The sequence below is a fragment of the Artibeus jamaicensis genome, unplaced genomic scaffold, assembly GCF_021234435.1.
Source record: "Artibeus jamaicensis isolate MK-2021 breed Jamaican fruit bat unplaced genomic scaffold, CSHL_Jam_final contig_1132, whole genome shotgun sequence".
In the NCBI taxonomy this organism is placed as follows: domain Eukaryota; kingdom Metazoa; phylum Chordata; class Mammalia; order Chiroptera; family Phyllostomidae; genus Artibeus; species Artibeus jamaicensis.
In genome coordinates, this window is record NW_026521221.1 from 3,641,387 (window position 1) to 3,656,102 (window position 14,716).

Sequence of the window (14,716 nt, forward strand, 5' to 3'; positions counted from 1 at the left end):
AACATGATATATGCTTCCATTTATTTGTGTCTTCCTTAATTTTCTTTTCAGTGTTCTGTAGCTTCCTGAATACAGGGCTTTTACCTTCTAGGTACTTTATTTTTCTTGTTACTGTAGCAAATGGGATTTTTCCCCTAATTTCTATTTCAGAAATTTTGTTGTTGGTGTACAAAAATGCCTTCAATTTCTGAATATTGTTTTTATGTCCTGTATCCAGAAACTGGTTGAACACCTTGCACATCATAGATGATCAGTAGGTATTGATTGACTGAGTGAATGAATGAATGAATATATGAATGAATTTACAGATACATAACAGACAATAATATTTTGAATCAACCATTAAGGATAATGTCAAACATTGTGACATTAAACTACAAGAGGGCCAAAATTTTTTCTTTGAGAATGTCACTCTAAGGACAATGAGAAAAATGCCTCATTATTTTTTATTTTCTTAATTTGACGTATAATTGACAGATAAAGTTTCAGGTATATGACATAATGATTCAATATTTGTATGTATTAATTAGGCATCACTACAGTAAATCTAGCTTATTGAGAAATATCAATGAGTTACAATTTCTCAGAAAGATGTTTATTACTATCTTCAAGCAGATGAAAAATTTGGGGGCAGTGGAGAGCATATTGACCCATTTTCCAAATCCAGGGGGTTAAATAATTGTTGAAAGGATGACTCTTCCTGTTGACCCACTATAACGGAGTTATAGTTTCAGTCACATATTGTTCAGAAATGTTACCCCAAACCAATAAGCAAACAGTTGGTAAGACAGGGGGCAGCTTTCTGAGAGTGCAAGCACAACTGCCATTATGATCATACAAAAAGAATGAGGGAAGAACAAAACGGATTCTGCCAATAGGACGTGACTCAGGAGCACAGTTAGCATCAGGAGCCCAAGAACAGAATTCATTTCTGAGGTTAATTCTGGAATAATAAAGATCAGGCTGAAATTAACACTAATATGCCTTGATGTCTAGCAAACTTCACCACATAATAAAACCACATGGGGAGGGAACATTTTATAAACATTGATGTGGACTCTGTTCCTAGGAAACTGATTTAATTGATATGTGCTAGAGCCTGGACTTTGGGATTTTTTCTTTTGTTTCAAAAACTTTAAATGATGATGCCAATCTGTATCCAGCATTGAAGTCAACTTCTTTACCTAGTCTTGATTTTCCAGCTAAACCTAGCATTTCCACCCTGTCTGTTTCTAAACAGTCTTGATGAGAAAAACAATAGCTTTATTAAGGAATCTTGGTTCAGAGCAACAAACCCTCCACAGGCATCCCGGTACTCACTAGGGACCCCGCCTCTACCTTTGAAGGATTCATGAGGACTGAGGTAGTAAATTGCAAAGACAGAACCTGAACCCAGGTCTCCCTGTGAACTCTCACACCTGTGCTTCATGTCAGTCCTGGTGATAAATCTGTTACAAGAGATGATTTACTCAGTGGTCAGTTAATGGGTTTGCTTAGCTAAAGCCAAAAAGGTCTCCAGGATACTAGGTTTAGATATTCACCATTATGTGGTTGGAGAAAGTGGGACAGGTAGTCCCTGTTGCCCTCTCAGTAGCCCTTACCATATATTCAAATACATATCTGTAGGATTAATATAAAAGCCTGCATACCTACACATACATCCAGTGTATAATAACCCCTAATTGGACTGCCAGCCAAGATAGAGGCATAGGTGGATACACTTTGCCTCCTTGCACAACCAAAAGAAGGACAATAACAAACTTAAAAACAAAGAACAACCAGAACTGCCAGAAAATTGAACTGTATGGAAGTCCTAGTACCAAGGAGTTAAAAAAGAAACATTCATCCAGATTGACAGGAGGGGCAGAGAGGATGTGTGGCTGGAGGCCTGGGCGGGCAAGGCGGTGGCTGACAGTCCCACATTTGCATGAGGATAAACCAGAAGGAATAACTGGGGAGCAAGACAGACCACACAACCCAGGATTCCAGTGTGGGAAAAGAAAGCCTCAAAACCTCTGGCTGTAAAAACCTGTGGGGGTTGCAGCAGCAGGAGAAACTCCCAGCCTCCCAGGAGAGTTCACTGGAGAGACCCAGAGGGTCCTAGAATATACACAAATCCCACCTGGGAATCAGTACCAGAAGGACCCAATTTGCTTGTGGATAGCAGAGGAAGTGACTGCAAGGGGGGCAGGAGCTGAACAAACATCATTGTTCACCTCTGACCCCTCCCCCACATACAGCACCATAACACAGGAAGAAGTGAGTTGCCCTGTCCTGGTGAATACCTAAGGCCCCACCCTTTACAACATAACAGGTACACCAAGATGAAGAAATATGGCTCAAATGAAAGAGCACATCAAAACTCCAGAAAAAGAACAAAGCAACAAGGAGATAGCCAACCTATCAAAAGCAGAGTTGATGTGCTGAAAACACTGGTAATCAGGATACTCACAGAAATGGTTGAGTATGGCCACAAAATAAAGAAAGAAGTAAAGGGCATACAAAGTGAAGTAAAGCAAAATATACAAGGAACCAACAGTGAAGGGAAGGAAATCAGGACTCAAATGAAGGATTTGAACCAGAAGGTAGAAATAAACATTCGACCAGATCAGAATGAAGAAACAAGAATTCAAAAAAGTGAGGAGAGGCTGAGGAACATCCGGGACAACTTTAAATGTTCTAACGTCCAAATCATAGGGGTGCCAGAGGAGAAGAGGAAGAGAAAGAAATTAAAAACTTAATTTGAAAAAAATAATGGAGAACTTCTCCAATCTGGCAAAGGAAATAGACTTCCAGGAAGTCCAGGAAGCTCAGAAAGTCCCCCAAAAGTGAACCCACATACCAAGGAAGCACACACTAAGGCACATCATCATTATATTACCCAAGATTAAAGATAAGGAGAGAATCTTAACAGCAAGGGAAAAGGAGACTGTTACAGGAAAAGGAGACTTTGTAGGAGACTCCTACAAAGGAGTTCCCATAACACTATCAGCTGATTTCTCAAAAGAAACCTTTCAGGCAAGAAAGGGCTGTAAGAAGTATTACAAGTCAAAGACCTACATCCAAGATTGCTCTATCCAGCAAAGCTATCCTTTAGAATGGAAGGGCAGATAGTGTTTCTCAGATAAGGTCAAATTAAAGGAGTTCATCATCACTATGCCCTTATTATATGAAATGTTAAAGGGACTTATCTAAGAAGAAGAAGATAAAAAATATGAACAGTAAAATGACAACAGACTCACAACTACCAACAACTGAACCTAGATACAAAAACAAACTAAGCAAATAACTAGAACAGAAACAGAATCACAGAAATGGAGATCACATGGTTATCAGTGGGGAGGGGAAGGGAAAAGAAATGAGGAAAGGTACAGGGAATAAGAAGCATAAACAGTACATACTAAATAGACAAGGACAAGTTAAGATAGTATAAGAAATGGAGAAGCCAAAGAACTTATACGTACAACCCATGGACATGAACTAAGATGGGGGAATGCTGGTGGGAGGTGGGGTACAGGGCAGAGGGGTACAGGACAAAATAACCCCTAATTGTTGGATTTGAAAGTCACAAAACCAGAGAGGTATTTTTTGTATGTAGTACAGAAAAAATAAGCATGTTAAAGAGTAAGTCTGATTTAGTAAATAACAATGGTTTTATTGAGATATAATTGACATACAATAAAGTGTACATATTTGAAGGGTACAATTCAACAAGATTTGACATGTGTACAAACTCAAAATGCTGTCGGCATGGTAGATAGAGTGCGCAGGTACCTACCACCTCCCAAACTTCCCTGTACCCCTTCGTAACCCTTCCTCCCATTTCCTTCAGTTCTCCCCGAAGGTCGGCAACCACTGATCTTTCTCTCATTATAGATTAGTCTACATTTTTTAGTATTTCCTGTCAATGGAATCGCACAGCATGTATTGTTTTGTTTGGCCTTTTTACTCAGCATGAAAAATATTGAAATATTTTTCAATATTTATTTATGTTGTTGACTATATCAATAGTTCATTTTTTTATTGCTAAGAAGTATTCATTTGAGTAGCTACGCCACTACTTGTTTACCTGTTCATCTGTGGAAGGACATGCAGGTTGCTTTTCGTTCTAGCTATTAGAAATAAAGCTCTTATATAGGGTCATGTAGAAATCTTTGTGTGGTTTTATTTCTCACAGGAGACACCTAGGAATGAAATTTTGGGGACATATGATAAGTGCACATGGACCTTTTCATGGAAAGATTAAACCATTTTCCAGAGTGGTTGTACCGCTCTACATTCCCATCAGTAGTTTATGAGAGTTTCAGGTACTTCCCATCTTCCTCATCACTTGGTATGGTCAGTTTTTTTAACTGCAGACTTTCTGATATTTGTATCTCAAAGTGATTTTAATTTGTATTTCAGTAATGACAAATGATACTGAGAATCTTTTTTTAATATTTTTTCTTTAAGATTTTATTTATTATCTTTAGAGGGGAAGGGAAGGAGAGAGGGAGAGAAATATCAATGTATGGTTGCCTCTCACGCGTCCCCTGCTGGGAACTGGCCTGCAACCCAGGCATGTGCCCTGACTGAGAATCCAGCCGCGATTGTCTGGTTCGCAGGCCCGCGCTCAACCCACTGAGCTACACCAGCCAGGGCCCTGAGAATCTTTTCATATGCTTTTTCCTACCTGATTATCTCTTCGGAAAAGTGTCTGTTCCAAAGTTTGTCTTATTTTTGTAGTGTTTTCTTGTTATTGATTTTTGTAGTTTAAAAAGTAGTCTGCATTAAGTCCTTTATCTGATATGTGGTCAGGCATGAAATATTATCTCCCACTGTGTGGCTTGTGTTGCCATTCTCTTAACAGTGGTTTTTGAAGATCAGAAGTTTTTAATTTTAATGAAGTCCATTTTATCAATATTTCACTTTTATGGATTTTGCCTTTGATATCACATCTAAGACATCTTAAAGATTAAAAAAGCTAAAGAAATCACAAAGATTTTCCCTTCTTTGTCTTTTAAAATGTTTATCAAGTTTACATTTTAGTTAATTTTCTATATGGATCAAAATTTGTTTTCTTGCATGTATGGATATCCAATAGTGTCAGAACTGTTTGCTGGAAAGCCTGTCCTGTCACTCTGAAATGGCCTTTGTTTTGCACCTTTGTCAAAAATCAGTTGACCATGTATCTGTGGGCCTTTTTCTGAATTCTTTATTTTATTCTGTTAATGAATTTATCTGTCTTTATAATAATTCTACATTGTCTTGATGACTGTAACATTATAATTTTGTATGGAGATAGTATTAAGTTCTCCAACTTTATTTTTAATGCTATTTTTGCCCATTATAGGCCCTTTAACACTACCATATGAATTTTAGAATCAGCATTAAAAATTTCTAAAATTTTTGCTGGCATTCTGATTGAGATCATAGTGAATTTATAGATCAGTTTGGGAAGAACTGATATCTTAATTGAAGACTCAATTGATATTGAGTCTTCTGATCCATGAACATTGCATCTCTCCATTTATTCAGGTCTTTTAATATATTTCTCAGAAATGCCTTATAGATTTCAATGTACATATCTCTTGATTTTTTGTCAGATTGACCCCCTATAAACTTTATGTTTCCTGATTCTATTGGAAATGGTAGCTTTTGTTTAAATTTCCAGATGCCCATGTTATTATAAAGGAATACAGTTGCTTTTATATATTGCCCTTACCTCATCTTACAACTGTGTAAAATTCATTTATTAATACTTTGGTAGATGCCATAGGATTTTCTATATAGACAGCCATGTTATTTGTGAACGAAGACAGATTTACTCCTTTTTTTCAATTTGAGTGCTTCTTCTTCATCTTGTTGTTGTTGTTCTTTTCTTTTGTTAATGGCACCATCTTGAATCTCCTACATAACGGTCAATAGTGGTGAGAGTGTACGTTGTTACCTTGCTTCTCATCTTAGGGGAAAGGTGTTCAATCTTTCTTCATTAAAAATAATATTAGCCATAGGTTTTTTAGCTGCCCTTTATCAGATTGAGGAAACTTCCTTGTATTTCTAGTTTTCTGTGAGTTTTTATCAACAATGGAGTTTGGATTTTGCCAAATGCCTTTTATGCATCTATTAAGATGGTCGTTTGGGTATTCTCTTATAAATCTGTTAATGTGGTGAATTATAGTGATTGATTATTGAAAGTCATACCAGCCTTGCATTCTTGGGATGAACCTCACTTGTTTAGGAAGGAGTACCCTTTGTATATTTTGTTGGATCAGATCTGCTAAAAATTTATTAAGAATTGTTACATATATGTTCATGAGTGATAATGGTCTGTGATTAATTTTTCCTTTTTAAGTCTTTGTCTTGTTTTGGTGTTAGAGTAATGCTGGCCTCATAGTATAAGTTGAGAAGTATTCCCTCTTCTTCAATTTTCTAGAAAAGTTTGTATAAAATTGTTACTATCTGGGCCCGTTTTCCTGTTGGAAGGTTTTTAACTACAAAATCAGTTCCTTTGAAAGATACAGGGACTATGGTTGTTGAAGGGACAGCAGTGATCACACATCAGCTGCTGGCCATTACCAGAAAAGCTAAGTTTGTTGTATAGTAGGGATCAGAAGATCTGATCCCAATTACAGAATCTTGGGTTTTGTCTCCCATCTCCTCCTTCCAGAACATTCCAGAAGATCTGTAAGATTCCATCTGAGAAAACACTAGGAGTTCTTGGAAGAACAAGAAGGAAAAAGATTATTGGTTGAAATAAAAACAGGGTTGAATGAGTTCCAGAAAGCAGGGTTCTCACTCATGATGACGAATCTGATGAAGACAACTTCAAAAAACCACCTCAAAGCAACATGCAGAAAAGTAAAATGTGAGGGGCCTCCTTAAGAAAGAAGACAGCTGGTCCATAGCAGAAGAATTTGGAACCACCTCTCCCAGGCAGAAGGGTGGGTGGGTGGAGGGTCACTCTGCTGATAACCGCCCTTCAGGATCCATGAGGAAGACAAGAAAACATAGCAGAAGGCTCCTGGAAACGGACATGGTGGCAGTACCAGTGAAACCTTTTGGCCACCTGCAAAGAAAAGAGTCAGCTGACACTCTGTTGAAAGCAAGAAGACATATAAGAATAGAGTGGAAGTTAAAGTGAAGCTCCCTGAAGAATTAAAATGATGGCTTATTGAGGCCTGAGACTTACCAGGCAGAAGCAGCTGTTTAAACTCCTTGCTAAGAAAAATGTGGATGCCATTCTAGAAGAGTATGCAAGCTGCAGGAAATCATAAGAGAATGTCAACAATAAGGAATATGTAGTCAATGAAGTCATTGCCTGAATGAAAGAATACTTCAACATGATGCTGGGCACTCAGTAGCTCTCCAAGTTTGAGAGGCCTCAGTATGCTGAAGTTCTCTTGGCTCACCCTGATGTGCCAATGCCCCACAGTAATGGAGTGCCACACCTACTAAGATTATTCATAAGAATTGGAGCGATGATTGCATATACTCCCCTTCATGAAAAGAGTCTTGCATCATTATTGCCCTATTTGTGTGATTTCCTAAAATATCTGGCAAAGAATGTTGCATGTGTTTACTGTCAGTGATGACAAAGTGGTTTCTGCTGAGTACCACCACAAAGCCTTGTGAGGGTCTGCCGATCACTCACTTATTATGTCTGGTATCTGTAAACAGTCTTTTTGCTTTTAGTCTTTTCTTATATAATGAATATTCTTTAAAAATGTTCATTTATATCAAGGCTTATGTCTCAGTTTTTCTGTTTTGTTTTAAATGGAAAGTAAAAGAAGTGCAAGTTCCTTTTCTCATTTCAAAGTTGCTATCAGTGTATATAGTAATTAGACAAAGAAGAAACATTCATTAGAACATTTTTTTACCTCTTTGACAACATTGTTGAATGCTGGTGGGTTCTACCTCTTTGACACTACACAATTTTCAAATTAGATGTTAATGCTATGTGATAAAATGCTCTGATTCCTAGTGCAAAAAGTTCACTCTGATGTTTATACCTGAAAATGCATGCATTTGTGCTCTTTTTTTCTTTTTTATGGTGCTTGAAGTAAAACAGCCCATCCTTTGCAAATGCATCTGTGTTGTTCTTAGGCTTTCTGTCTTTGCTCAAATTGTTGAAGGATAGAGGTTTGTCTCGTGGTTTTTGTATTTGAGTCTAATGCATGTTCTAGCATGGAAAAACCAATGCATTCTTGTGTAGCCACAGCTTGCAAAGTCAATACTTTAGAAATTATGTTTCCAATCTAAATAAAATTTGTTTCTAAATTTTAAAGCAAAAAAATGATATAGGAATTCAGGTTATCTAATTTTTTCCTTGAGAACTTTGGTAATTTGCATCTTTCAAAGAGTTTGTTCATTTTTTCTAAGTTCTGGAATGTGTTGTCATACACTTGTTCAAAGTGTTTCTTTGTGCTCTTAATATCTGTAGCATCTGTAGTGATGTCACTTTTCTCATTCATGATATTGATAATTTTGTCTTTTTTTCCCAGATCACTCTGCCTAAAGGTTTATCATTTTTATTGGTCTTCTGAAAGAACCAATTTTTAGTTTTATTGATTTTTTTCTATTGATTTTCTTTTTTCTCTTTTATTGACTTACTCTAATCTCCTCTCTTTTCTTTAGTTTTCATTTCATTTGTTCTTCTTTTTCTAGTTTCCTATGGTGGAAAGATGAAGTTATCAATTTGAAACCATTCTTCTTTTCCAATATAGGAAGCACTGTAAATTTGCTTTAAAGTTCTGTATTTCACAAAATATGTTTCCATCTTCATTTGGTTCCAAACACTTTTTAATTATTCTTTTCACTTCTTCTTTGACTCATCAGCTATTAATTAGTATACCGTTTTCTTCCTAAATATTTGGGAAAAATTACATATCTTGCTGTCACTGGTTTCTACTTTAATTCCATTGAGGTCAGAAACAAACTTGAATTGCTTTACAGTTCTTGAGGTTTGTTTGATGACAAACTAACTGCCTGGTCCTCCCATTCTTCCAGCCGTATCTCTCAACTCAGAGAACACTGAGTTTCACCATGGTTCCTCCTCCCCACCTTGCAACCTGAAAACTCTCCAGGTAGCGTGCTGGGGCGGTCAGAGAGCTCACCTCTTGTGTTTCTCATCACTCAGATATCACTGTCCCTCACTGCTTGATGTCTATCATCATCTATTTTGTTTGGTTTTTAAGTTATTTCTGGTAAGAGAATAAATCTAATCCTTAATATTCCATCTTTCCCTCAAGTAGGTATCCTCTCAATTATGATTTTTAACACATTATTTAACACATTGTAAACCAGTTGATCTTGTTCAACATTAACCCTGTAATGTTATTTATGTTGTTTAATGTATAGACTTTGTAGTCACCCTAAACAAATTTTCTTAAACATCAACTATGAATAGAATGATTGGTGAGAGTACTATGCAGACCTTCAGGTTTCTTTCTTGTAGTAACCCTCTTTCAAACAGACATCCATATATTCTAACTTTCCCCCAGACTCCTGAAGGTTGGAACAGGATTTTCAATCACTACTTTTGCCCAACAAAAGGGAAGGCTGTTGGTATGGTTAAGGCTAAAGATCGGCCTTAACAGCCCGTGGCTGTAAGAAAGCAGCTTTCGGTGGTCCTGTTTGGATGACACTCACTTTGAACTAGGATAAAGCTGGCCATCCGTGGTAAGATAGAGCCCTGTCAATGGCAGTTATGCCCTCTCTCCCTTTTCTCTCCTTCTCCATGTAAGAGGCACATTCTTCCATTTTTAACATCTTCTGCTATTAGATATCATTCAAAAGTCTGGGATTGGAGCCTTATAGGTGATGAGGCTGCATGGTCCTAGTTTGCCTTTGCTCATTCTCTTCTCACTTAAGGGGCGTACAGAAAATGAGCCACAAATACAGTTGGTAGATATGTCTCATACTCTTCTCATAAAACGGAAATCTATATGGATACGTAATAGCAACGGCCAGCATTCTTTATTTCTAATTTCTGTGGATTCTGGAGTCATGTTCATATAAAAACTCAACTATGAATTCCATTTTTCTATTAACACAAGGCATTTCTATTCTTTTGTGGTTTTTGTTGTTCTCTTCTTTGCATTCTTAGTCTACTCTTATGATATGGGTGTATTCCATTCTCTTGTTTTCCTCCCTTTCCAACTTTAATTACTAACACTGGGATGTTTTCTATGTCTTGTTCACCCTTATTTTTTCACAAGAATTATACCAGACAAGTTAACCTTTTCCTGCTCCCACTTATGCATTTCGATTGCCAATTTCTTCCTTTTTGTAGCTGGCTGCTTGGCTAACCATCATTACCTCTCCATTTTCTCCATTTCTATATATAGAACATATATATATGTGTGTGTGTATATATATATATATATACACACACACACATATATATTACTGATTATGCTATTACAGTTGTCCCATTTCCCCCCCTTCACTCCCCTCCACCCTACACACACCCACATCCCCCCTTTAGTTCATGGGTTATACATATAAGTTCTTAGGCTTCTACATTTCCTATTCTATTTTTACCCCCCTGCCTATTTTCTACCTACCATTTTTACTACTTCTTCTCTTTACCTTTTCCCACTCTCTCCTCCTCCCACTCCCCTGTGGATAACCCTCCATGTGATCTCCATTTCTGTGGTTCTGTTCCTGTTCTAGTTGTTTGCTTAGTTTGCTTTTGTTTTTATTTTAGGTTTGGTTGTTGATAGTTGTGAGTTTGTTCTCATTTTACTGTTCATATTTTTTATCTTCTTCTTTTTAGATAAGTTCCTTTAACATCTCATATAGTAAGGGTTTGGTGATGATGAACTCCTTTAACTTGACCTTATCCGGGAAGCACTTTATCTGCCCTTCCATTCTAAATGAAAGCTTTGCTGGATAGAGCAATCTTGGATGTAGATCTTTGGTTTTCATAACTTGGAATACTTCTTTTCAGCCCCTTCTTGCCTGTAAGGTCTCTTTTGAGAAATCAGCTGACAGTCTGATGGGAACTCCTTTGTAGGTAACTGTCTCCTTTTCTCTTGCTGCTTCTAAGATTCTCTCCTTATTTTTAATCTTGGGTAATGTAATTCTGATGTGCCTTGGTGTGTTCCTCCTTGGGTCCAACTTCTCTGGGACTCTGAGCTTTCTGGACTTCCTGGAAGTCAATTTTCTTTGCCAGATTGGGGAAGTTTTCCTTCATTATCATTCAAGTAAGTTTTCAATTTGTTGCTCTTCCTCTTCTCCTTCTGGTAACCCTATAATTCAGATGTTGGAACATTTAAAGATGTCCTGGAGGTGCCTAAGCCTCTCCTCATTTTTTCGAATTCTTGTTCCTTCATTCTTTTCGAGTTGGATCTCTCTTTCTTTCTTCTGGTCCACACCATTGATTTGAGTCCCAGTTTCCTTTCCATCACTATTGGTTCCCTGTAAATTTTTCTTTATTTCACTTAGCATAGCCTTCATTTTTCATCTAATTTGCAACCAAATTCAACCAATTCTGTGAGCATTCTGACCACCAGTGTTTTGAACTGTGCATCTGATAGGTTGGCTATCTCTTCGTCACTTAGTTGTATTTTTTCTGGGACTTTGATCTGTTCTTTCATTTGGGCCATTTTTTTTTTGTCTTGACCTGCCTGTTAGTAGTAAGGGGCAATGTTCACCAGGGTGGGGCAACCCACGTGGCAACATTGCAACACTGTATGTGGGGAAGGGGTCCAAGAGGGAACAATGGCACTTGCTGTGCTCTTTGCCGGATTTCGGTCACATCTCCCGCTTCCCACAAGAAAATGTGGGGTCTCTCCAGTGGACTTTTCTGTGGGGCTGGGAGTTTTTCCTGGCACCTCAACCCCCACAGGTGTTTTCAGTCAGTGGTGTGAGGCTTTATTTCTCCTCACTGGGGCCATGGGTTGTGTGGTCTTCCTCACTCCCCAGGTGTTCCTCTCACTGTGCGTAAATGTGGGACTGCCCACTCCACCAGCCACCGCCTCAGCAGGTCTGCCAGCTGCAGCCTTGCCTGCCTCGGGCCTCCACCTCTGCTTTGCTGCAGGTGCTCTCTGCCCAGCTCCTGGTCTCCGCACCTTCTATTGGTCTGGGTGAATGTTTCTTCTTTAACTCCTTGGTTGTCGGACTTCCATGCAGTTTGATTTTTTTGTCAGTTCTGGTTGTGTTTTGTTTTTAAATTGTTGTCCTTCTTTTGGTTGTGCAAGGAAGAACAGTGTGTCTATCTATGCCTCCATCTTGGCCGGAAGTTCCACTACCTCTCACTTTTAAATTCAGTCCTCTGGCATCTCTAACAGCTCATTTCGAACTATCATAAATTCAAAATTATGCAAACTTCCTTTATTAATTAAAGGGGATGTTTTTAATTAATAAGGCTCATCACCGTCATCCTTGATATCTTCAGCTATAGTATTTTCAGAGCACTCTGTATTGATTATGATAGTGGTGAAAATGAAGTCATTGGTTGTGTGCAATATCATATTGAACTCATCACTAGCCCCCAGTGTTTCATCATTCCTATTGTCTTTCATTGTTTTAATGTGAAACAAATATTTTTACTGCTACATATCCCTAATTCAACACATCTAGCAAAGTGGTCCATTAGGAGTCACACAGATATATGACTACATTCGGTAGATATTTAGTTGCTTCTAGGTAGAGGCAGCATATTATGCATTTCAGAGCATACAGAAATGAACGAAATCCAACTTTGCCTTCCAGAAATTCAGTTCAATCTAGTAGGAAACAACACTTTTCCATAGATTACAGACCTAACTAACACAGAGCACCCACTATGTCCAGTGCACTGGTTTAAGGACACGTATTATCCTTTTTGATCCACATAACACTCTTATGAGGTAGATAGTAGTATCTCATCCTCATTTCATATGAGAAAGCCATAGTAATGTTACATGCTCAGGTTAAGGTCACAGAGCTGGAAAGCCAGGAGAGATTCTTCAATAAAAGAGTGGCACAATCAAAACCTAACTTTTGAATGAATATTCTGGTAGCAGTGCTTAGAGGGGACGGAAACAGGAAGTTGGGGATAGGACCATCATTGCTAACACAGTTGTCCATATTGAAGTAATCCATTAATTCATAAGTGATAGCACTGGTGGTGGAAAAGGAAGGAGACTGTATAGACTTAGACAGATAACAAAGACAGGATTTACAGAACCTGGTAAGCATCTCAATGTGATAGGTGTGGAACAAAGCCGACTTTGAGGTTTTGATCTTGGCGATGGGAAGAATAATGATGCTATTGGTGATGCTAAGGACTGAGAGTAGAAACTGATGTAGGTTAGTAATAACTTTAGTTGCCATGTTCCAACATGTCCAAGCACTACTGGGTTATGTGATAGAAGTCCAAGTGGTGGAACACAGATTGAGTTCGGGTTTATCCTCAGTAGAAATAAGCAAAGTGAGTTTTCATAGATGGTAAAAGTAGAGAAATGCCTATTTTTATGGACAGGAAAAGAAAGAAGACAACTGTGATATGACAGCTATAATGAGGTTCAAAGAATTGATTAACAATAAGTGTTGTTATTAGAATGAATAAAACTATTTCTAAATTGACTGCCTCCCAACCTGTATCTCTCACATTTAAACATTTATAAAGTAATTTTAGTCTAGTTGTGTTGAATCTGATTATTTGAAGTATTGATAGTTGTTAATCTAACATTAGTTCCCATAATGAATTACAAGGATTTAGAAAGTTGTACCAAAATGTAGGAACCCAGGGCTTTTAACAATCGCACTGGAAAGAAACCTTGGGAATTGCCTTTGTCAAGCATTTTGGAAAACCATTCATGCCTACCCCCACATCCAAGGCTCTATCAGCAGCCCAAACATAAAGAATTTAAAGGCCATTCTTCTTCCTGCCATGTGATAGTCTGTTGATGTATCTTGACACAGCAGTACAGTGCCGAGAGGATCTGACCTCCCTGCAGTAGGGAGGGACTTTGGTGCGGTCAGACTACCCGACACTCATTGCATTATGCTCTTTTCCTTTCTGTCACTTCACAGGCAAGCACACGCAAACATGGAACACACTGCCTTCAGTACAGAAATATTTAAAATTTTACATGAACATAAATGATTGCTGAGACATTACTTGGAACTATTAAGGCTTTTAATTAAAGAAATTAAATTCATTTTTCAAAATGATAAGTATAAATGATGATTATTAAAGCTTGAAAGAGAAAAAATAAACAGGCAAGGAGGTCTTGATGCTGTTTTACAGTCATTAGCTTTCTCATAGAAATCAGTTCTTTGGAGTTCGAAGTTTGAAAATTACTTCTAAAGTGTGAAGTTAGTGTCCATAAAGGTAAATCTTTTGAAATCACTGCTTCAGAGGTATATCAAGTGTTGAAAAGTTGAAGAGTTAGGTGGAGGCCAGACAGCTGTCAAGAGAATTTTTCGTCATGTATAAATATATTCTGTGTTAGATTTATATACTGTGAAGTGGAACTTCGACTAGTTACCCATATTGTTTCTTACTGTAATATCATGGTGACGTAGAGATGCAAAGAAAAATGTTTAGTCTTAATGAGCTTCTAAAATATAAAAGTAATAAGCTAAATACTTATTCATCAGGAGCAGCTATTCAATAAGATGTTTCTTGCTGTCTCCACGACTAGAAAATATAAAGTAAGTGTAATATGTCCTCAAGCACCAAGATTACACTTTGCAAAACCTAGAAACTTTTATGTATTTGTCATAATATTGGAAAAAGGAG

General features: G+C 37.7%; 1 protein-coding gene and 1 pseudogene across 7 annotated transcripts in view; both read left to right on the forward strand.

Annotated features, from left to right (window-relative positions):
* CDIN1 (CDAN1 interacting nuclease 1) overlaps positions 1 to 14,716 on the forward strand; it is a 215,803-nt gene that overhangs the window by 116,605 nt on the left and 84,482 nt on the right. Inside the window, exon 11 of one of the 7 annotated variants that reach the window (XM_053665454.1) lies at positions 6,650 to 7,174. The exons of the other annotated variants lie outside the window; for them this stretch is intronic. Coding sequence (XP_053521429.1) covers positions 6,650 to 6,734 — 85 coding nt within the window. The 3' untranslated portion in view covers positions 6,735 to 7,174. Of the gene's footprint in view, positions 1 to 6,649; positions 7,175 to 14,716 lie in introns of those variants that run through there. 7 annotated transcript variants of the gene reach the window in all.
* Positions 6,752 to 7,614, forward strand: LOC119062221 (mortality factor 4-like protein 2; annotated as a pseudogene).